Genomic DNA, 23,069 nt, shown 5'->3' with positions numbered 1-23,069 from the left:
CTCACCAATTTCAAAGGACATGCTTGCATGGAACAAAGCAGGCTGGTAAGAACCGCAAGACTGCTTACTATGCAGCTCTTCAGAACATGGGGAACCAGTTTTATGCACCCACAGGTCATCTAGTGAGCCAGGCTTTACTAAAGATCCTGCTTCAGTGGGCATTTGAGAAGTTGCGGGAGCACAACTGGGCTCCACACACATCCAGGTAGGAAGCAAAAAAGTGGCCACCTCTCTGTGGCAATAGAGGAGCTATACTGTACGTTTTGCCATAGCACTGCAGCTGTATTATCTGCTCTGTATTCTATTAGGAACCTTCTTTATGGTGTTAGTAAAAAAAATGCTTGTACAATAATTGTTTTTTTTTATAATTATTTGCAACATAATATATTTTATTCCTTTTTCCAAGCCTCTTTGTTCTATTATCCTGACTCCTACACTAACATTTTTACTGTTTTCAAAAAAAGAAAACACAAGCAACAGCACTACAACCAAAACTGAAAGTGTTTCGTAACACAGCCTCCCCCCCCCATTTACCATTCAAAGCTCTATAAACACTTTCCCCAGATGTGCAGAGAGCTTTTTCAGTCTTTACACTGTGTATTCTCCCAACAAGAACAAATAATGTCACAATGGCTCACTGAACACAAAGCGGAAACGTGAACTTAGGATTCTGGCAGTTAGGCTATTGGACATACTGACTTCCAGTGAAATTAAAAACATTTTAAGGTTCTGCCCCTATCCCATTTCATCCAGCTCCCAGCTGCCACACTATTGATACTTCAGTATTTCTTTCTGAATATGTAAACTGCTGCACAAACACAAACAGAATAAAGTTCCGTACGTAATTTCTGATTAAAGCAGAAGTTGTTTACCTTCTCATGCAGAGGGAATTTTCTCCTGAACTCTCTCTCTTCCTCCTCCTCTTCACTGAGGCCACTCCCGTGGCTCTTGGTTCTGTATCTGTAAAGACTGTTCTTCTGTTCCTCCTCTTCCTGGGCCTGGCGCTCTTGTTCATCCCATTCATTTATAATTACCTAAGAAATAGAATGCAAAAAAAACAAAATCCATAAGAGACTTGTGCATATAAATCCCACATGTGTCACGCAGTAAACATATGGTGTTGTGAGGCCACTTGTATGTTGAAGCCTAGTCAAACAGGCGTTGTTTTCTGCTCCATTTTTGTGGCAAGAAAAAAAGCCCAGAGCTGGAGCCTGGAGGCTTGCTTTTATACTGGCTGCTCTAAAGCTGTGACCCCTCTTTCCAGTGAGCATTAGGCCAGTCACCTTTCTCTCTCCCAAGGGTGTCAAGATTTATTTTTCACAGATGGTTTTTGGCAGAAGTTTCTGCAGCCATTTTGTCTTATTACCGGGTTTTCTTGATTTTTTTGTTTTATCAGTTTTGAAACACTTTGTGCAACCAGAAAAGCATTCTATAAACAACTGAGATCCAACCTGCTGTATTTTATCAGAGATAAACAAAGCAAAACTCCACCCACACAATGGGGTTTTTTCTTGGCTCTTTCCCTCCCTATGGCTCTCAGAATAGCTGCTTGTGAAGATCAAAGGAACTTCTGGAATGCCACTGTGAGGAACCAGGGTTGCAGGAGGACAGGGAAACCAGGAGAACTTTGGAGCTGCCTTGCACAAGCAGAAGCATATTTCTACTTGTGGGAGGTATTTCTGGGCCAAAGCAAATAAAAAATAAATAAATAGAGCAACAGTTCCTAAAGTGGCCTGCTTTCATTTGCCAAATAGTTAAGTTTCCAAAGATGTCCCCCCCCCCCGGCCGGAGCAATAAGGAGAGAATGAAGGTAGAGGCTCAAAAAATGTAGCTGCTTAAATAGCACCACCATACCTGGCACAAATGCCTAAATAGCTGCAGAGATTTGTGGTCCAGTTCTCCCTTGGACAGCACGTGGCAATGGAGAAACAACAAAGCATTCACCAGCAGCTGCTCCTGGGTGAGGCATACCCTCTGCTCCCCATCAGCATCCTCAGAGGAGTATTTCAGAGACAGCCTCTTAAGGCCATGAAGGACGTCCAGAGCGTTCACAGAGCACAAGGCATCCGCATGGGAAAGGTAACAGGGGAAAGTGGCGCTGACGGAAGGAAACAACAGCAGAGAGGCAACCAGAGTGCCAAGCTTGGCTGGGCAGACAAAACTGCTGAACATCGTCCTATGGACTTCAGAAGCCACAAGCCTTAGGCCATGCTGCATCTGCAAAATGGCAGCTTGCAGTGGGACGACTGCATCAGGGAAGGCAGCATAGTCCTCTGCCAACCGTTTCCTGAACTGATGGTGCGACTGCTGCCAGGCTGCCTCTTCACTGAGGATGTTTTGCACCATCTGGAGAGACTGAGACTTATCCAAATGGAGTAACTGCAGCAGGCGGGTCACGAGATCCTGGACTTTTGAAGTCTGGGCAATGCTGCTGACGTACTGATGAACTTCCTTGTACAATGACTCATACGAAGGAGCCTGTGGTCTATAGGCTTGCTTTTGGCTGAGGCTGGCAATCTGGTCCTTCAGCTTCTGGATTCTTTGGCATAACATCCTGAGAGAGGATAAGTTGCAAAAGGTCAAAGGTCAGGGTCATCCAACGACTATTAGATGAAAGCCACCTTCAAGAGCAGAACAAATTATTTTGCTGCCATGATGAAATTAAGTGCCACCCTGACTATTTATATAGCTTCACTTTTCTTTGCCACGAGGAACTCAGGCAACTCGGTATAGGTCTAGGTACACTGGACAAAAGCAAGCTTTTTAAATTGTGTCCAGATGGATGGGGACCAAATGGCAAGAGCCACACACCTGTTCTTCCAATCCACCCACCCCTGCCTCAAATCATTCATTACCCAAACGGCAAACTGAGAGTCAAGAAAACAAGAATCCTGTAGTTAAGTGCAACTACCCAAGGCTCTGTTACAAGCAGGGATTTGAACCCACAGCCCACTGGACTATTGTGACTATTTACAATTACCCTTTCAAATTTGGGAACAGGAGGCAAACATTACAACATTCCAAAGCCACAGGGAATCTTGTAGTTACCTAATGTGAGGGTGACTGTGATGGCTGATGGCTTCATCTTCCAGATCTTTCCCTGTGCGTAACTGAGTTGACAGATTGTGCGTCTTCCATTCACATTCTAGATGGTGCAGCTGAAGGCGTCAGACAAAAAACAAAAAACCATGCAAGTTTTATTCAAGATAAAACTCTGCCACCACTCCAACTGAGTGGAAGAGGAGCTATTCTTGTGTACCGAGAATTTACAGATCCTTCTGTATGTTGTAAGTCTACAGCAAGGCTGTTAAGTCGTGAAAGGTAAATGGAAACTCAAAGTCTAGAAACAGTGGGCTGTCTCCAATGAAGTTGTCATGTTTGGGCAAGGACTTATGCTTGCATAAATGAATTTGGCCCCCTCCCCACACACCCAAACCTGTTCTTGGTATTCCCCAAACTCTCTGGAGCAGATTGGGAAGGGGTATAGGGAGAGGGAAGGGAAGTCCTCGCACAAATGGGATGATTTTGTTGGATACACCACCACCACCCCAGTTACCTCTGAATACCCATGACTAGTGACCATCATTGTCTAGGGAGCTGATCTCTAGCAATACACAGAAGGGCACAGATTCCTCACCTGTGCTCAATCTGCATATCTGTGTATATCTTTATTCATCTTGTAGGGTTTTACATGACTATGCAGAGATTCATTTTCTGTTTTGAAAAATGAGTAAGATCTTGCACCCGTCCTAGTACTTGTAGTTATGCACCATGTTATTGGGTTGTTTTGTCTCATATGACAGCAAATTTCCAATGCAATCTTACTACATTTGTTCATGTGGCGTGGTATAGTTTAGCAGTCATCTGAAGATTTGAAATGTCGGTGTAAGCCTAAAAATCCCATTAGCCACAAGGCAAGGGAACCCAAGCCCTCACCTCTTCCTCTGCGTACTTGAGCTTGTATTCTCTTTTCACCGCTGGATCATACTGGGTCTGTGGAAGCCACAGCTGGATCTGCAGGAGACCTAGGTTGACCCAGAGACTGCCTCGCCGAGCCGTTTCGGGCAAGTTCTGCAGTCCTCCTTCATGCCCAAAGAACTGCTGCAAGCAAGTCAGCCAGATGCAGACGATCTGCTCAGGCAATATTTCCCGGGCAGCTGCATCCCTGAGCACTTTGCAAATGTACTGAAACGCCGCTGGGCTCTTGGACGAAACCTTATTGCAGTTCCGGAGATATTCCTCCTGCTGTTCTGCCGGAACCAGGCCTTTAAGAACTACGAGTTGCCTATGCAACATGACACCTTGGAACCTGGAATCTGTAAACCTGAAAGAAAGAGATGTTCCAAATAAGGATGAAGAAGAGATCTGCAACTGGAAAGTCCCTAGAGCCTAATCAGGCTATTGGACAGGTATCACCTAGGCCTCTGCTGCCAACATAGAGACAAGAGAACTATCTCTACAGTAGGGTGGGGAGTCTGGCCACCCTAGCTGCTAACTAGCTGTTAACCAAGGGTACAAAGAATCTATCTCTCCTGACCCACTGGCTTTGTTTCTTAATACAATACCTAAATTCAGCCATGGAAGAAAAGGGCAAGTTGGTCCACAGAACTGTGCTGACTTCCTGAAGCTGCTGTGCTCTCTCCAGCCGCTCTCCCAGTGTGACGTTGGAGGCGGACAGGACAGGAAGGCCGGTCACATCCCACTGGCTCCACTTGCTGCTGCTAGTTAGAATTTCAGAGAGGCACTTGGAGAAAACTGCTCGACTCAAAATACCCACACCCTAAATTAATAAAGATCAAAACATATGTTTATAGCATTGATAAAAGTTTCCACATTTTATTTTATTTTTTAAAAGGGCAGGTCACAGACTTGGAAATGTCAGAACATTTTAGAGAACATGTTACCAAAAAACAACAACAACAACATTGGAACATTGGAACCCACTGAAAGTCACTGAAATTTAAGCAGTGCATCGGGATGGGTGGATGCAAGACAGGATTTCCAAACCAACATCCCACCCGTATTTAAAATATCGTGCATAAGCACTAAACTAATCTCTACCTTCAGCAATAAGATAATTCCAAAATCTGTAATTTTGCTAAATATATTTCCTAATTAAGTTTATTTAAAAGACGCTTCCCCATCTTCTAATGCAGGGTTTGTGCTATTTGTCTACCTGTCTTCTACAGTGGGAGAAAAACCTGTCACCCCACCCCCGGCATTCTGATAATCAAAATATTTGATAGGGAGGGGTGAATCTAGACTCATCTCAACTGTGTTCCTTTATCTCCTGCACTGTCTCCAATCAATGACTTTCATTGACCACTACAGAAAAATGCAAACGAAAGTGAACATACTAACAGGAACTTTGCTAATTTTGCACAAGTCGTTCAAATATGAAATGTCCAGCTGGATTTTTGGACAGGGCATCGAAAATGGGTTTAGTTTTTTGTTCAAGTTTTCAGGCTCCTTGTCAAGCTTTGTTTAAAAAGCAAATCCAAGCTCCTCTGAATTTAGCATCAGTTGTATGGAAGAATTATTCAGATTGCAGCTTGTCACAAACATCTCCTGCTTAACAGGCCGCTCAAAAGCACTTTAGGAGCATTAACGCTTTATTTTATATTAATGCTGTATTTTAAACCCGCATAAGCTATAAATAGCAGAGCCTTCCTTGGGATCAGTTCTAGTACCTAATTCACACTCCAAGCAATGGGAGTGAATACTTTCAATCCTCTGAATGAATAGTGAACCCATTCTCTATGTAACATCAAAATGGCACCATTCATTCACAAGAAGGAACTATTAGAAACTTTGTAGGAAACTCGATACCTGCAGAAGTACACTCCACCCCACCCCCCAAAAAAAAATCTCCAGAAAAAATTGTAACAGGGAAAACTGAGTGAAGACTGAGCATGCTCAGTGGGCAGAGAGGACTCACAATTAGGAGAGGAAAAAATTAAATGAGGTGACGGAATGGAGCAACCTAAAAGAAAGCATGGCTGGCTGGAATTGTGAACAAGAGCACTTGGCAGTGCATTGTTTTGTTGAAGGTCCTACACTATTCCGTAAAATAGTTTATCATATAGTAAGTTCCTGCCCTGACAGTAGAGTCTCACCATAACCCTTTAAAAAATGCAAGTTTCCTCACACAAACCTGAGCAGAACAGTCCATGAGAGATTTTGGCATCTTCTTCTCTTCCACAGACAGTGGCTGCCAGGTCAACCAGCGCTCTGGATTTGTAGTAACGACACTGCTCCAAAACGCTACTAAAGCAGCATTCACCAGTTCTGACCACATGAGAGAAATTTCTTCTGCAGAGACCTAAAAGCGCAGGACGAAAGTACAGAAGAATTAAAGAGGCTCTCAATGTTTGCCTCCGCTTTTTTAGCATTCTAATGATGTGTGCACAAGTTTTACGTTTCAGGGACCAACAGTTAAATTTATGTTGATTTGATTTTTTAATTCTTTACATAAATTACTCAAAATATGAATGACAAAAAAGAAAATAATGGTGATAATAATAAAGGTAAAAGCACCCCTAACCATTAGGTCCAGTCATGGCCGACTCTGGGGTTGCGGTGCTCATCTCGCTTTATTGACCAAGGGAGCCGGCGTACAGCTTCCGGGTCATGTGGCCAGCATGACTAAGCCGCTTCTGGCGAACCAGAGCAGTGCACGGAAACACCGTTTACCTTCCCGCTGGAGCAGTACCTATTTATCTACTTGCACTTTGACGTGCTTTTGAACTGCTAGGTTGCCAGGAGCAGGGACCGAGCAACGGAAGCTCATACCATCGTGGGGATTCAAACTGCCAACCTTCTGATCAGCAAGTCCTAGGCTCTGTGGTTTAACCCACAGCGCCACGCACGTCCCTGATGATAATAATAACAGAGATAAAAAGTACCCAGGTGTTTGACACTGATAATGAGAATGTGGAGAGCACTATAATACAGCCCCCTTTGATATCATATTACATTTTCCCTTGTTTTGTATGTTACGGGTCTCTGTCCTGGATTGGAGAATACAGTGCCATGTGAATAAAGAAAAGAAAAATGAAAAGGGAAGGAGAGTTTTCTGAACTTAACACTTGTTCTTACCTTTTGAGAGTCTAACAAGTAATAAAGGCCTTGAAGCTGTTGTGAGGTAGATGGTGTAAACTTAAGGCAGAAAGCAATAAATTGCCTTATTTCTGAACACAGGCTTGATTGTTGACTGCTACCATTCCTGAGAAATGAAAAGGCGTGGCTACTGATTGATAGTTTGTATACACACCAAGGTACAAAAATAATGAAAGGGGGAAGACGCGACACGTCAATTAGAAATTAAAGGAAAGTCTCACATTCAAAATCATCCTGGTCCTATCAGAAATGTTCAGAATGTCTCATAATCCTTTTGAGACATAAATTCTGAAATTCTCCCCCATTTAAAGTTACTTGCATTTCTGTCAGCAGAACTGAGGTTTAAAAACATCTTGAGACATTCTAGCTCAGAGTGTGCGTTCATGAATTTGCTACCTGACAGAGCCATGGCAAACCACAAGATAAAAAGACTACAAAAGCTTAAGGAAGGCAAAGGCTGGAAAATCGACCTTACATGAATCCCAGTAACCTTTTGCTCCGTCACAGAAAACTTGTTCTCACCTTTGCAAGGAAGCCTCGGCTATACAATCAGTGGTTAGCTTGTACTGCCAAAGCACAGCTAGATACTCCATTGCAGGCCACAGTTGCACCTTATTGCAGAGCTGAGTTATCAAACTAGAATCCACCTGTTTGCCTTCAGCAGGCTTTTCTTTGAGAGGCTCAAGCAGGACACCTCCTTCCCTCAGCTTTGACTGCTGGAGATTCACCAGAGCCCATAACTCATCTGAAAGAAATAAAGAATAGAAACAGCCTGCAACTAAAATCTTGTACCAAAATAAGATTTAAGGCAAAAACAAACTCACTTATCAGCACAAAATATAACAGGGGGGAAAATACAAACCTGGAAAAATGAATTTTATCTGAATTTTTATGTTCATTTGCAGGAAACACGGAAGCTTACTATATGAACATGAAAATATATATTTGAAGTAACCTGTAGTACAAACATTATGAGGTGTTCTTCGCTTCACCTGACCACAAATAAATCATTTACCTGAAATGACATCCTTCAAATTATTGGCTCTGAGAACTAGGCCTTGAGCCTGCAGCAATGCAGTCTTGATTTTCCACTCTGTGGCGGCCATTTTCAGAATACAGACCTCCTTCTGCCATTCGCCATCTCCAATAGCGGGCCTCAGCTCCTGGACATTAAGTGCTTTGGAAATTTTCCACAACTGAACAGACGCATCCACTACTCCTACATCCTGAATAAGTTGAATAAAAATAAAAATGGCAACTCCCAAATCAGTAGATTGAACACTATTTTGTTTTGTTTTACTAAAACACATGAAGACCACATATGCTGACCTCTTCTGTAAAGACTGAAGGAGTGCATATAATTTATATGCATGCATGCAGCAGTCAACCCTTTAGGCAATTGTGCCAAAGTCCAAAGCATGAGAATGCCCCACACTAAGGGTGCACACTTTGGTATGTATGCAGTACTCTGTCTAAGAGAGTGGGTACTTTTGCCTCCAGTTAGTAGAAGCAGTGCTGCAGGACAGGACAGGCAGGCTCAACGGTTTGCTTCATTTCCTAAGCCAGGCCCCATTGGTCTCACAGCTTCTGCACAAGCATGCTACTAAAAAATCTGCTGCCTGAGCATTTGTATAGCTGTGCAAGTATATTCAAAAGTGATATCCTGTACTAGGAACTGCTATCTAGGAACACAGAAAACAAGTCAGCTGATTGGTCCATCTACTGTGTGCACTGAATGGCAGTAAGCTCTCTGGGTTTTCTGGCAGGAATCTGAAGATTGATCTTGAGAACTTCTGTGCACAAGGCATGCATTCTGGGGAAACCCAACCAGATGGGTGGGCTATACATAATAAATTATGATGAGGATGATGATGACACTTAACTATGGCTCTCGCTGTAGGGTGTTTAGTAAGTCTGGTCTAGCTTTTCTTGAAAGGAGAGTATTTATATTTCTAAATCCATACACTCACTTGATCATCTTCTTAAATATCTATAAGTAGTTCTGTAACTCTGAGACATGAGTTCCTTAAATAATTCTAGATGGGTAGGGTAGCAGTGTAATACAACAGTTTTTCTAAAATGTATTACCAAAGAGAAACCTCCATAGAAGTCAACAGTACTCAGTTACATATAAATACATTGCACCTTGAATGGAAGAGGTCTTCCCCAAAACTTCTGCAGCTTCTTAACACTAGCAGAAACACCAGCAGGATTGGCTAGGCAAGCCTGGATTTGTTGTGAGGCAGACTGAATATCCTTGGGCAGCCTTAAAATAAGAGAAGGAGTAATTGTTTATACAGAAAACTGAGAAAAGGTAAGATTGGTCATCAAACCATTCATGCAGCCTGGATATACAGCAACCTATGGAACCTCATTCCCCCAGTCCAGAGCTTTGCAAACAGTGTGTCACGACACATTAGTGTGTCGGCTGCAGTGTGTAGTTGTGTCACGCAAACACACCCCGCACTCCTCCTAGGGCTGGAAAGGGGTTAATTTAACCTCAGGTTTGCTAATAAAACTGAATTATAGATGGTACATAGCCATCTTGATATGATTACCTACAGGGAACACTAAGAATACCTCTGTGCAGGGACTTTATACCTGCTAATCCCAGGATATAGAGGCAACATAATAAAACCTTAAACCTTAAAAAGCTTCCCTATAGAAGGCTGCCTTCAGATTTAATGCATTGGTGTACAAGCTAAAGACAACATACTTCTGCTGCTCGTATGTGCTCAGCAACTTAGTTGTCCTGCTGATTAAATGTTTCACAACCCAGTGCCAGTGAAGAGACAGGAGTGCCAAGCCAGAGGAATCCACAGCAACCATGTCCGATATCGTCCAAAACCTGTCACGCCACAATAAGCAGTGCAGTATCTAGAGGCAAGCCAGAAAAAAAATGAGTCTTCCATCCCATGATGCACACAGTAATACTTTTTCAGGTGGAGAACACTGTTCTTTTATCATTAGGAATTGACACACGTCTTAAATCCAAAAGGGCCTTGTTTGAGCAGAAAGACACCTTCATTCCTGAGACTTTACGTCTGAGACGGAAAAGGTGCAAGTCTAGGATAACACAAGCTGCTAGGCAAAAATTGCACCTTCCAACCTTTGGTGTCTCAGGAGGGTAACCTCTTGCACTTCACCCACTGAGCTATGAGCCTGAAGTAGACTCCCTGTGGTCATTGCTCAGAGTATCTCTTAAGGCAGCTTCCATGACCCATCCAGGCTGTGCTCCAGAAAACAGCAGCTTTCTGGAAACAGATTTCAGTAGATCAGAACAAATTACAGTAGATCAGAAAAACAGAAAGCTGGAGCATGGGAAGTAGCACTCAAGTTCTTGCAGTTTAGCTTATCCTTTGGCATGAAGATGATTAGCTTTCCATTTCTGCAATCATTCATGGATCCTTGGCTTCGTTCTGGCATGTACGTATCTTTACAGGGGCACACTATTTCCCTACAGTTCAAACTAGGCAAAACCTTTATCAGTTTTAGACGAGCTCTTATTCCTAAGTCAGAGGAATCTCTTGAATGTGACTAACCACTTTGCCCGATCCTCCAAGCAACTGGAAAAGACAGGTGGATTTCATGTCCTCTTTCCAGGTTTCCACTTTCAAACAAAATGGTATGACAAAAAGATCAGAGACCGTAACACAGGGAAAGTAAGTGGACACCTCCTAAAGTCCAAGTAATGGGTGACCCTAGATGTTTGTATGGTCTACTTACTTCATACATTTTTTCATCAGACACAGACCCTTGAGTAGACTTCACCCAGTTCAGCACGAAGGCATCCCAAAGTTCAAAAAAGCCTGCGAGGTTCACCACAATAGCATGTGGCAGTGAGCTGTGGCTGCCGGGATCTTCATTTCAATAATAAAATTAAACCAAAAGATAATGCAGAAAATTAAACCAAAAGAAAATGCAGAACTGTATCCAAGCACCGTGCTACAAAAACAACATCAATGATTCATTTAAGTAATTTTTAATGGAAATACAATAGATACCTTTATGGAACTCCAGTGACATCCTCAAAGCACTAGTTCTTGGCTTTTTGGTATTAATCAAGCTCCTTTCAACATAGCTCTTTTTTTCACGGTCCAGAAACAGTATTGCCCTGTAATCACAACACAACAAACCCACATGGATATCATTTAAGATATCTGAGAAGCAGAGCTCAGAAGGTATCTGAAATAAGTGACTCTGAGGAATAATAGCTAAGAACCATTTATAAGATTGTTTTGTTAATACACAATAAAAAGTTATAAAACAACAAGAAGCGTTTGTGTGGTGATCTGAAGAGGACAACGACCAGGCCTGACATACAACTTGCCTTCCAAAAGAAAACAGAGCCAGGGATTGATTGATTGATTGATTGATTGTTGTTTTTAGCAGTTTAAGCAGGGGGAAATCTGTGACAATTATAGACTATCAACCAACTTAAAAAGGGAAAGACATTATTATAGAACGTGGAAATGACAAACTAACTTTTCTAATCAAAATAACAGAATGAAGGTGGATACCAATTGGTCCTCCACATGTTGCTGGAACTACGACACCCATCATGCCTGGCCATCGGCCATGATGGCTGAAGCATATGGGGAGAGTTGGGAGACCAAAAACATCTGAAGGGTCACAGGGTTTCTCCATCCCGGATATAGCACATGTGTGATGAACTCACCGATTTGAAAGTGATTTCAGCAGGATAAGCAGCTGATCTGAGTGTTCTTCTGCTTCAAAATCCACTGAATTGCTAATGATATCCAAACACTGCATGTTCCATCTGGGATCCATAGGAATCACATGCTCATCTGTTTTGATAGATGAACAACAAGGAAAACTCACATTTGTTTTCATTACAGTGGTAACTCAGGTTACATATGCTTCAGGTTACAGACTCCGCTAGTGCTTCAGGTTAAGAACTTTGCTTCAGGATGAGAACAGAAATTGTGCTCTGGTGGTGCGGCAGCAACAGGAGGCCCCATTAGCTAAAGTGGTGCTTCAGGTTAAGAACAGTTTCAGGTTAAGAACGGACCTCTGGAATGAATTAAGTACTTTACCTGAGGTACCACTGTATAAACATTTTCCAACTCCCTCAATCCAAGAAACAAAGCGAGCAATATGCATCAGCATGAACAGGTTGCAAGACATGTTACACATGTTCACTGCGTAAAGGAGATGAGATTGTTTAAATGGGAACAAACGTGGGGTAGGTTCCAATATGCAATTTATTGCATCTTATTTTACGTGGAGTAGCATTTTCTAAGCCCAATGAAAGGTGTGTTTTTTAAAAAACAAAACACAGCCCACTCAGTTCTGTTGCAAGCTACGTTTCACTCCCCATAACCTCATCAATATCGCAAATCAATCTTCACTGTATCAAAAACGCAGGAAGAGAATACACACTCGCAGCCAAGAGAGAAATAAGACATCTTACCGGTCATATTTGGTTGCAGCAACTTTATTACATTACTGATCGCACCTGAGAGGGGACTGAAGTAAAAATTATTCAGGGATGCTGCACCGGCTTCTAGCTGAGTATAAACTGAATCTGTAGAAACAAGACGACCTGTGAATTCATGCCTTTCTAAGCTTATTATTTTTATTTATAGGCTGGTAAGAATTCTTACTCGCCCTTCATCGTCAGGGCAGGTTGCAGCAGTATACTGCACAATGATGAAAACAGACAGAGCCATGACAATTATAAAACGAGTGAAGCGAAACAGAACAGTGTAATTTCAATTAAACGTGCTGGGTCCCACGAATCAAAACACATGGACTGCCAAAGGATTCCACTGCGATCCAATCCCAAAGCGCCTTCCACCCCATGCATAAGGACCAAAATCTCCTGTGCATATATTGGGGGGGGGGGCTACTTCCTATTAGCTGCAGCTCCTTACACATCAGGTGACGCGCTGAAAGTCCAGCAACCTGAATGAGTGGGGTATTCATGGGGCAGCTGTGAGAAGAAAGCCAACCCGTGCGGAGAATGCAGTCAATTAATCAAGATAAAGCTGAATTGGTATCAACATATGAAATCAGTTGTGAGCTAGAGAAACCCAGCCAGATGGGTATGGTTATTATTATCAGAGGCCAAGAAGCAGCTGCAGGCCACAGAGCCAAGAAATTCCAGTTTTGGGGTTGAGAGTCTAATTTTTTTTTTTTTTTTTTTTGGCCATGAGACACTATTTCCTTTCACTCACTTATTGCACACACTATTCTGGTGATGCTGTGCTTTTGACTTCCTCCATCTCTCTACATTTACTTACAAAACTCAAGCATAGGATCGTGCTACATGATTCTCTTCCACCACCAGAAACATTCAGATTAGTCTTGCTTAAGCAGCAAGAGTCAACACTTACCAGGCACTTGTGGCAAATTCTTTTTTAACTGATTAAGCCACCCAACTCTCAACGTCCAGTCTTGATTCGTTGCTTTCTCTATGAATAACTTAACGGCTGCAGAAAGGACCTCCATGCCGTCTGCCCAAGAAGCACTAGCTTCCACTGCACCAAATTTGAGGCAATCTGGATTAGGAGAGTGCAGGATTTTCTCAAAGTCATGTATAGTGAGAGGCAGCATCCTGAAACGAGAGGTCATTGTAAGAAGATCATACCTATGCAAAGAACAAACCATCTATACAATTTCCAAAGGCCTAGAGGAGATTTAACCTCTAAACATGTTAGAAGTAACCATGGTGTGTTGCCTTAACTCTGAGTAAAATCCCAGCTGGACACTGAAACCATGCTTTCAAACTATTGCCACGTCCAGAATTGACGCTTTACAGTATTCCATTTTTCCAACATGCACTATTAAAAAATGTGGTAACACCCACATTTTATGTGATCTTTCACATGATGTAAGACATATCTGGAAATCTGTGGGACCTAATGGAAGTTCAATGCTCATTTCCATGTTAACTGCTTCCAGAAAAACAACAGCAACTGTGCACCATCCCATTAACCTGGAATATCTCAGTAGTTTTGAGCTGTAATTTCCCTGCCGTTTTCATGTGATGACATCTAGTAGAGTAGGTAGTCCATCATACAGTTCCCCTCCCTCCAACATTTTCATGGGTGAACAATGGGGGAACTGAAGCATGTATGCATATAGAGGGGGGTGAAATGCCCAATGACACCCGTCACGTCACGCCCACTGGTGAGAACTTTTAGCATGACATGGTGGTATATCCATCAAAAAGCCACGGTTCCATAACGCAACAGGTAATGCAGTGTGAAAGGAATGTTAGAAACCGGTAGAGCAGGGCTAGCATTATAACCAAAATAGCAACACAATAAACCCCACATTTGAAAGCAGCTTAAGCTTTGCAGGTATAGGGAATGAGAGCTGCTTGCTACCTTGTAAACAAAGAGAGTGGAGGCAGGAAAACGGCCTTAACTATGGTAGCCCAGTGCAGATGTAACTGCTAACGTTGCTCACTTATTTACATAGAGGGGCAGGCAAAAGGCTGCTCACCAATTAACCTGGAACAGTTCACTCTTATATTTCCAGAGGGATAGCAACACCTTGTGCTCACCTGCTGTTTCTCAGATTCAGCCTGTTCAGGCAGTAAGCCAGGACCTGGCCATCGTGATGAACCATAGAAAGCAGAGAGTCTTCAGCTGCAAACAAAGCACTGGATGCAGAATCCGGCCACAATCCTAAGGCAAGGAGGGAAGCACCCCTCGTTTCCTCTGAATCCAAGACTGAAACATGCTTCATTATCAAGTCCAGCATATGCTAGTATATCAGGAGAGACAAAGGGTTGCGATTAGGTTCTTCAACTGGGAAAAACAACAACAGTAGTCTTCTATCTGTAACATTTTTCTCAGGCATGGAAAACAATTAAAATGTAGCAGTTAGTTTGAAAAGATAGATATATACATGGTCTCTAATTCTTGATTGCTCAGACTTTGAACTGTCTCTCACTGATTTTGCAAAAGTTGACTCTCTAGCACAAACACTTGATGAGCACATTTCCAATGGAGGAAGACTTACCTTTTGATTGTCTCCTGACTGTTGTGAACTGACGTAGATGTCCCAACACGCTTTATAGAAGCTCTTTGCTAAACCGAATCCTCGGCGCAACTGCTGCACGATCAGCGTTGCAGCATTAATCAAAGCAGATAGAGTGTAAGAGGAACCTGAGAAGGAAAAATTAACATTACAACCCACCAAGCACCTTTGTAGAATGCCTAGGAATTTAACCATTTTTTTTTGCTTTCCCCCTTTTTCAAACCACCTACCTGAGCTAACTTCCGTATTATAAATCTGAAATCATAATCAAAATTTCCCAATTCATTCTCTCTCTCAGATGGTCTCTAACACAATCACTAAATAGAAGTTATTCTCTTTAGCGCTTGCCAAGTTTATTATGCATGCTTATCTCACCTGCTATGCTTTCCTTAGCTTCTGTATGCACAGCCACGAGCTCATCACATATGCTGCTTCCAAACAAGCCCATTCCATGAAGCAGCAGCTTCACATCGTGAAGATCCAATGAATCACTCTCTCCAGGAACGTAGATCTCAATTCCACGATTCCGCATGGCTCGGGATATTTCACCGTGTGATGGATCCATCGAAAGGAAAAGCCTTTTTAAGTTTCAATACACATAAGAGAGTATGGTTATTTAAGTTACCCATCCAGTATGTAATCTTACACTGCTGCTCCTGGGGTGGAGCGAGCGAGGAAGAGGTCACACTACAGCCTTGCAATTAGGCACTTGCCTGCAATGTTTAGCGATCAAGGTTATCACCTTGATAAGAGAAATACCAACAGTACATTTCTAAGCTGAGTTTCTATTAGAGGGGTACTTGGTTTGTCTGGCTCTTCCCTATGCACAAAGTTTTTTTAAAAAAATGCTTATTGCACCCCTGAACTGCCTCCTCTCCACCACCAGGGAACTCTGCCTTGGCAGAAGAGGGAACTAACCACACTGTTCTACTGTCTTGGCTAGGTGAACACAGAGGCATGTTGTGGCTGCTACTTTCATGGCTTCCTCCTCTCCTTATCCTACTTAGAATCAAAGAATTGTAGAGTTGGAAGGGACCCTGAGGATCATTGATTCCAGCCCCCTGCAGTGAAGGAATATGCAACTGTCCCTATACAGGGATCAAGCCTGCAACCTTGGCATTATCAACACCGCACTCTAACCAACCAACCTCCCCAACCTGCTTTATTAAACTTGCTGGACACCCAAATAGCAAATGCTCTCTAGGCTTTATACAGAAAAGGAGGAAATTATTTTTTTAAAAAACACAAGAATCCAGTAACAATCTAAAGGCAATAATTAAGCAGAGAATGAAAACGTATGTGTGCGTGCGTGCCTGCATATACACATGCAGTTCAGAGAAGGTGGAGAGACTAGCATTCGTGCACCACACTGCTTTGCTGCCCAGCAAAGGAAGACAAATAACCTTGTTGTAAAAAAAAGGGGGGGTGCTAAGAGAAAACTATCAAGCAATACATCACTTGGTTGACCCAGCTGAGCGATGATCAAACCTACACTTATTTTCAAGGCTGCAGTAGTGATACCCTAAAGAGACGGTGTTCCCACCCCAGTGCATACTGCAACTCTCAAAGCATAATCCAACAACACACTCCAATAAGCACAAAGAATGTCAGCGCACCTGAAATTTGGATGCGGTGTGATAGTGGGGGTTACACCATCAATCACTCCTCTTTCACTCATGGTGAGGACTCCTCCAGGTTCAAGCAGAGCATTCAAGCGGTCTAGCACAGAAGGACTACACACAAGAAGTAAAGGAACAATTAAGCACTAAAGGTGGCTCACTGATTTACTAAGAACTGCAAGCATTCATTTGGCTTCATAATGGAAGGAGTATTCCTCCCCCCCCCCTGCCCTGCTCAATCTGATCAGTTTTATAGCATCAGATATACGGAAGTAATGCAGAAATATCATGGGATGGTGTCCAGTTCTGTCCCCTCTGCTCAACAAAGACTCTTTGCCCCAGTGGATGCTTCTGTGACTGGAAGGGAGGGGAAAGCAATTTGTGCAATTTTTTGCAAACTTCCCCCTTTCTTCTGCATTGCCTCCTCCTTTTCCAAAGTGTTCCCTAACCCTCTGGAGCAGGAATTCTATTTTTTTTTGGGGGGTGTCACAGCAGGCTACAGAGAGAAGGGAGAAATAAGCAAAAATTGCCTTATGACTTCCCCCTTCTGTTCACGGAAGTGTCTGCTAGAGCAAAGGACCTCCTTGAGTAGATGGGAGATAACTGTATAATCCAGTTTCCTTTGAAACAGTAAATGATGATCTACTCCTTGAATTTCTCTCTTTGATCTGGTACATGATTTGTAACAGAGATTCAATGACATTTATCCAGTGTGGTTTTCTATATTTATGATAATTTCTTTCTAACAACACAGTTGCGCTTACCTGCAGAAGTTAACATTGTCCATCAAGAGCCATTCTCCGGACTGCAAAGCCTGAACCAACATCCCATCAACCCATTCAAATGTGCCGTGGTTGCTGCTGCTCATATACTGAATAACCTGCAGCTTGAAGTGCCGAAATTCTTCTACAAGTCTTGAAAACTCTAAAACCGGGGGGAGAAATACTTAGAATATGATTCAATGAACCAATAAGCCAGTACTCAAAATTCACACAGAGTGCTTTTCACAACTACATTTAGAAGAAGAAGAAGAAGAGTTTGGATTTGATATCCCGCCTTTCACTTCCTTTAAGGAGTCTCAAAGCGGCTAACATTCTCCTTTCCCTTCCTCCCCCACAACAAACACTCTGTGAGGTGAGTGGGGCTGAGAGACTTCAAGGAAGTGTGACTGGCCCAAGGTCACCCAGCAGCTGCATGTGGAGGAGCGGAGACGAGAACCCGGTTCCTCAGATTACAAGACTACCGCTCTCAACCACTACACCACACTGGCTCACTATTTAGTCTAGTATCCTTCGCCAACTTAGACAAACGGTCCCTCTTTCTTTGTTCAGTTGTGATCATAAGATCTTTGCATTAGCTTCGACAAGATGTGATGTCTAAACTAATGCATGTAGATCAACCAGGTTTTCATTAAAAAGGGAGAATGTCTTTAATATTCACAGAATGATAAACATAATAGACTATTGCTAACTGGTGTGGGGGAGCGGAGCAACCATAACTGTGATGAAGGCTGGAAAAATCTTTAAGGAAGCAAATAATTATGCTTTGTGCTTCCGCAGATTATGTTGCTTTAATAAATATGGACCTGGGTGGCTTGCTCACAAGTGCTCTATGTGCATTCATCACTGTACATGTAAAGTTCCTGCACACTTCGGCTGAATGCTAGTGGGTGCAGGAACATAGAGAGGTGGTTGCACACATGTCTAGACCATGTGGCACCACAAATACTCATATTTTTCCTCTGGTCACATTTGTACACATTTATCTCAGTTGACAACTGCTCCATAAAGACACACCATCTCTCGCCATGAAAATGTCTTCCTGGTAACATCAGAGCAGTCTTTAAAATGCTTTGTGGTTTTTGCCTTCTCTGGTGGAATGCAGCAACTGGAATTTGCACATGCTTAGCTGATGACATTTTAAAAGGGAAAAACGCTATCACTTCCTACTGCTTCTGTGCATACCTGGCTTTGAGTAGGAGCTGATCTTGTTGTTCAGCCGCTGGACCAGTGCAAGGACTCCCTCCAATTTGTTCACCAGTTCAATGGTTATGTTTTGATTCCCTTCCCCAAGGGACTTTGGCTTGAAATTTAGAACGAAACTGCTCCAGGCACGCAGCACAATTTCAGCATCTTCTGGACAGATAGCAGTGAGGAGAAGGCTGTCCCTTAGAAGTGTGCTTACAACGTTCTCCACCTTCTCCAGCAAGCTCTTCCAAGGCCTAATGATGTCAACCTATAGGACATTTATTACATTGGTCACTGCTTGAACCACCACTTCCCACTGGGTTCCTTCAGCACGGTTTTGGAAACCAATTAGAGGTGTTTCTTTCTTGCTTTCAGTTAAGACATTTAAACTTTGCCCATTCATATACTCCTCAAATTTAAGTTAAGTGGTATCTTGTATGCACTTGACTTGTCCTTATTCCCAAATTTAAAAAATGCACACTTACTTGCTCAAATCCACCTAACAGCTCGGTTGTATCCATAGAACTGTTCATCGCCATGATCTTCAACTGATGACCTGTCAGATATGCTAGAAGCTGAATGAGGCTGGTCTTGCCAGCAGCCGCAGGGCCTACCAATATCACCATCCAACTCATATGCACACATTTCATGATGGACTCCAAGGGCTGGAGTGAATGGTGAAGCAGGGATAAGTTTCTGCCAGGAGGAGGAGCATAGTTTGCGCGGGAGAGGATTGAGAAACCAACCTTCAGTAGAATTAAAAACAAAATAAGCAAGTGCATAAGTGTGCATGTATAGTGTGGAGCAGAAGTTCAAGAAGATGCCCAAGTAGCAGCAACTTTTGTTCTCTCTCACCTGGACATCATAAGGAGTGATGTGGAACTGTCTGGAACCCATATATGGTTCAGCATCCTGACCAAAAATGTCCCTGAATAGACACACTACCTAAAACAAACAAACAAACAAACAAACAAACAAAAAACAGATGAAAGATCAAATTTATAACAAATGCTGAAATCCTTATATTCTAATTCTGCAGCAACTCTCAAATGAATGATTTCAAAAGAAACCGGCGAAACTCCAAATGGGTTGTTTGTTGAAATCTGAAGTCACCGGCTTCAGGATACAGATCTGCCCAGCTTGTAATGCTCAGCTGCAACCTGAACTAAGCCTCAGCTTGAGAGAAGCTGGAATGCAAAACTAGACTGCTTACATGCGGGGCCAGTGAGTTTTCAATTGCCCCTCAAAACCACATTTATTTTTCACGCCATTTTTCTGAGCACTAATCATAAGCAAAACGAGAACAGCATTCTGCAAATCCACTAAAGGCTGATTGTGGTATCTGAGAGTTGCTGGCACAGGACACAGCAAGAAAGCTGTGGGATCATTTTGTCTGATCAAGCTCCCTAATCGCAATGAAATTACACTTAGGTAGGTTCCCTTTCCACACACTTGCTGTAAGCCCTCTTACCCAATGTACCAGGAGTTTAATCTATCTCTAACACATCCTTAGCACATGAATGGTGATAAAACTACATGAGGTCCCTTCAAATCCTGCACCTGCTTAACTGAAATGCTAATTCAAGGCCTTGGAGTAAAGTAGATAATCTTAAATAGAAGTCATTCAATGTTTCAAATAATGTGGGAAAAGGTACCCAAAAAAATTCAGTAAAATTTGTGTTTAAGATCCAAGAATGGTTTAACATATCCATACTTGTAAAACAGAAAAGACTAATAGGATTAAGCACATTTTTCATGCTCCTTACCTTCTCCTTGTCTGTATTTGTTCTCATTCTTTCCCCATATATCAAGAACATGTGTTGGCCTGGATCGTAACTGCCAGGCGACTGGTCAACAAGCATCAGCTGACACCATCGGAAAAGGTCACGCAGATTAAACTCCCAAGGTCCACCTTTATGCCCCCACTTCTTCTCAATCATAACTTCTTGATCAATCTGAATAACGTACCAGTTCAAAAGATTAAAAACTCAGACGTGTTTCAGCTCATGGTAGATTATTAAAACGCCATTGCACAAGAAAGCATTCATCGCGCCAAGCATTCAACTTAATTTACTGCTCTTCTAAGCTACCACCACTCTTTACCGTCCATTCAAAATCTTTATGGAATGCTCTTGTTCCAGAATAACTGGGGAAACCTAAACACATACAACATGCAGTTGTCTTACCTTGGACACACATGTATGATTCTATGCCTACTTGCTAGGGAGAAAGCCTCAAAGAAACTTTTATGTGAACTCAGACTTAGTAAGCCTCAGCCACACAAACGGAACATGCCATAGGAAGAAAAAAGGGAAGTTCTGTCTGACATATTAGGCAACAAAAAATGAAATACAAACCCAGTCTGCAGTGGCTGTTATCTGTGGAGCCCAGCTAGTTTACATGCCACTGCAACTCCAGAGTTGAAATTGACTACAAATGAAGTTTGTCTCAATACATGTTCGGATGAAAACTGTGACCAGCTTTTCACATAGTTGCAGCAGTCATTGGCTTGGACTTGTGGGGACAGTCACCAGAACCCTGAAGTCCCTCTCCTTAAGAAGACCATTCACATCATCAAGAGGAGTTTCAGGAATTATACTTACCATGTTGTTAAATTCAACCATTTTTGCAATAATCTTTTTGTCAATAGCAGGAAACAGGGTATTTCCAATGTACTCCATGTCTGCGGATGAGAGAGGGTCCACGAAAACCTACATCATCAATATAATTAAATGGGGTGGGAGGTGAGACTCAAGTATTATTTTTATGTAGACACAGAAAAACGCACAGTGCGCTTGCAAATGAAATAAAAATGATTCCATTTAGAAAGGAACTGCAAGGAGGACAAGAGAAATAGTTTTAAATGACATTATGGACTTGCCTGTGTGAATCTGTTCAGAAAAGATTTGGGCAACCCCTTTCTGCCACCTCCTTGCCTGTAGGGATTCTGGCATCCAAAGATCTTTGTTTTCTTGTGTTGCACATGGAAGCTCATTCCCAACTCAGGAATGTAAATCTCTGCCCGATGGTCAAAACAAGCATTCAGGCCTTCTAGTACCGACTGAGAAGCCAAGTTCAGCTATTTGAGAGAAACCAACAGGAAAATTTACACTGCCCCTCTTCTTCACAACACACACTTTTGCCCACAAAACACCTTTAAATCTATAGCAAATAAGCAAAAGTACTGTAGTTAGCTCAGGAAAAGTTAACTTCAGATTAACACAAATGCCCTGGTTATTTAGCTACTCTTTTGGCTTCAAGCTCCTTTTGCACAACTCAAAAGAGCAACAGCATAGCCCAGGGACGTCCAACTCCCAAAGACTGTGATCTACTCACACTATAAAAAAACAGGCAATGATCTACCCATTGTTGTTGGATGGACCAAAGTTGTTGAGCTTTTTAGGAGGCCAAAGCTGTTGAGCTTCTTTGGGGGGAGGGGGAGGAGGAGATCACAGAGGGGCCTGAGATCTACCAGGATCTACCAGTAGATCATGATCTACCTGTTGGACACGCCTGGCATAGCCTAAAGGTAAATACAACTGTGAAGTCAATGAGGTTGTCGGAATCCACCCAGATAAACGCCATTGCTCAGGGGTAGAGTAGATGCCTTGTGTGCAAAAAAAAGTCCCAAGAATCAATGGCTAGCATCTTCAAGTGGCACTGTTTGAAACCCTGAGCTGGATGGACCAATATTATAAAGCCACTTCCTATGGATTCTATTAAGAAAGTGTTGATTTCAAGCTAATTCAGCCCTAAGACGGCACTTAAAAGGTAAGTAGTAGTTTTAATCTTCTGTAAACTGCAGCACATCCATGACACAGAACTCAAGCTGTTTGTCCACAAAATCGCCTTCTGTAACTGCCACCCCAGAAAAAGCAAGTGTGTGTTCTCCCACTGGAAAACTGAAGATAAAATCTGAGCAGCCTCTTGAATAAATGGGAGCAGCAGACTGTTCCAGGATACTTTCTCCACGTAAGGAGAATGCACTGTTAACTTTACCATGTTTGGATAAGATCCTTTTAAAGTCCCCAAACAGCAAACTGAGACAGCTAGAGACCTCATTTTCCAAAAAAGGAACGAAAATCCTTTTTCTGTGCTACATTAAGCTGAACTCACCTCATCTAATACAATCCAGTGTCCAGCTTTCAATGCTGCAAGCAAAGGTCCATCACGCCAGGCAAATTCCCCTCCTTTGCCCCCTTCAACAGGTAAGTCTGTGCCAAACAAATCTGTGACGTCCTGGATCAGAAGGAAGAAAAGTCAAGGTTTCCAAATGCATGTGAAACAACTGCAATTTAGAAAAAGCTCTCCTAGGCTTGCAGTAATAATCCAGTAGCATTTATACCAAGAG

General features: G+C 42.5%; 1 protein-coding gene across 1 annotated transcript in view; it reads right to left on the bottom strand.

Annotated features, from left to right (window-relative positions):
- MDN1 (midasin AAA ATPase 1) overlaps positions 1-23,069 on the bottom strand; it is a 91,949-nt gene that overhangs the window by 34,606 nt on the left and 34,274 nt on the right. The window contains exons 37-64 of the mRNA XM_079971098.1: positions 22,835-22,957; positions 21,600-21,797; positions 21,322-21,429; positions 20,485-20,673; positions 19,574-19,663; positions 19,204-19,464; positions 18,716-18,986; positions 17,516-17,675; positions 16,749-16,865; positions 15,508-15,710; positions 15,115-15,260; positions 14,654-14,856; positions 13,479-13,699; positions 12,554-12,667; positions 11,798-11,927; positions 11,124-11,233; positions 10,846-10,979; positions 9,836-9,996; positions 9,265-9,385; positions 8,135-8,345; positions 7,642-7,864; positions 7,099-7,225; positions 6,155-6,322; positions 4,566-4,780; positions 3,937-4,324; positions 3,049-3,158; positions 1,855-2,554; positions 873-1,034 (exon numbers count right to left, since the gene is read on the bottom strand). Coding sequence (XP_079827224.1) covers positions 873-1,034; positions 1,855-2,554; positions 3,049-3,158; positions 3,937-4,324; positions 4,566-4,780; positions 6,155-6,322; positions 7,099-7,225; positions 7,642-7,864; positions 8,135-8,345; positions 9,265-9,385; positions 9,836-9,996; positions 10,846-10,979; positions 11,124-11,233; positions 11,798-11,927; positions 12,554-12,667; positions 13,479-13,699; positions 14,654-14,856; positions 15,115-15,260; positions 15,508-15,710; positions 16,749-16,865; positions 17,516-17,675; positions 18,716-18,986; positions 19,204-19,464; positions 19,574-19,663; positions 20,485-20,673; positions 21,322-21,429; positions 21,600-21,797; positions 22,835-22,957 — 5,364 coding nt within the window. The remainder of the gene's footprint in view (positions 1-872; positions 1,035-1,854; positions 2,555-3,048; positions 3,159-3,936; positions 4,325-4,565; positions 4,781-6,154; positions 6,323-7,098; positions 7,226-7,641; positions 7,865-8,134; positions 8,346-9,264; positions 9,386-9,835; positions 9,997-10,845; positions 10,980-11,123; positions 11,234-11,797; positions 11,928-12,553; positions 12,668-13,478; positions 13,700-14,653; positions 14,857-15,114; positions 15,261-15,507; positions 15,711-16,748; positions 16,866-17,515; positions 17,676-18,715; positions 18,987-19,203; positions 19,465-19,573; positions 19,664-20,484; positions 20,674-21,321; positions 21,430-21,599; positions 21,798-22,834; positions 22,958-23,069) is intronic.

This window comes from Podarcis cretensis, assembly GCF_951804945.1.
Source record: "Podarcis cretensis genome assembly, chromosome: 3".
Classification (NCBI taxonomy): domain Eukaryota; kingdom Metazoa; phylum Chordata; class Lepidosauria; order Squamata; family Lacertidae; genus Podarcis; species Podarcis cretensis.
Note: the sequence above shows the minus strand (reverse complement) of the source record. Positions and strands in the feature narration are given on the sequence as shown.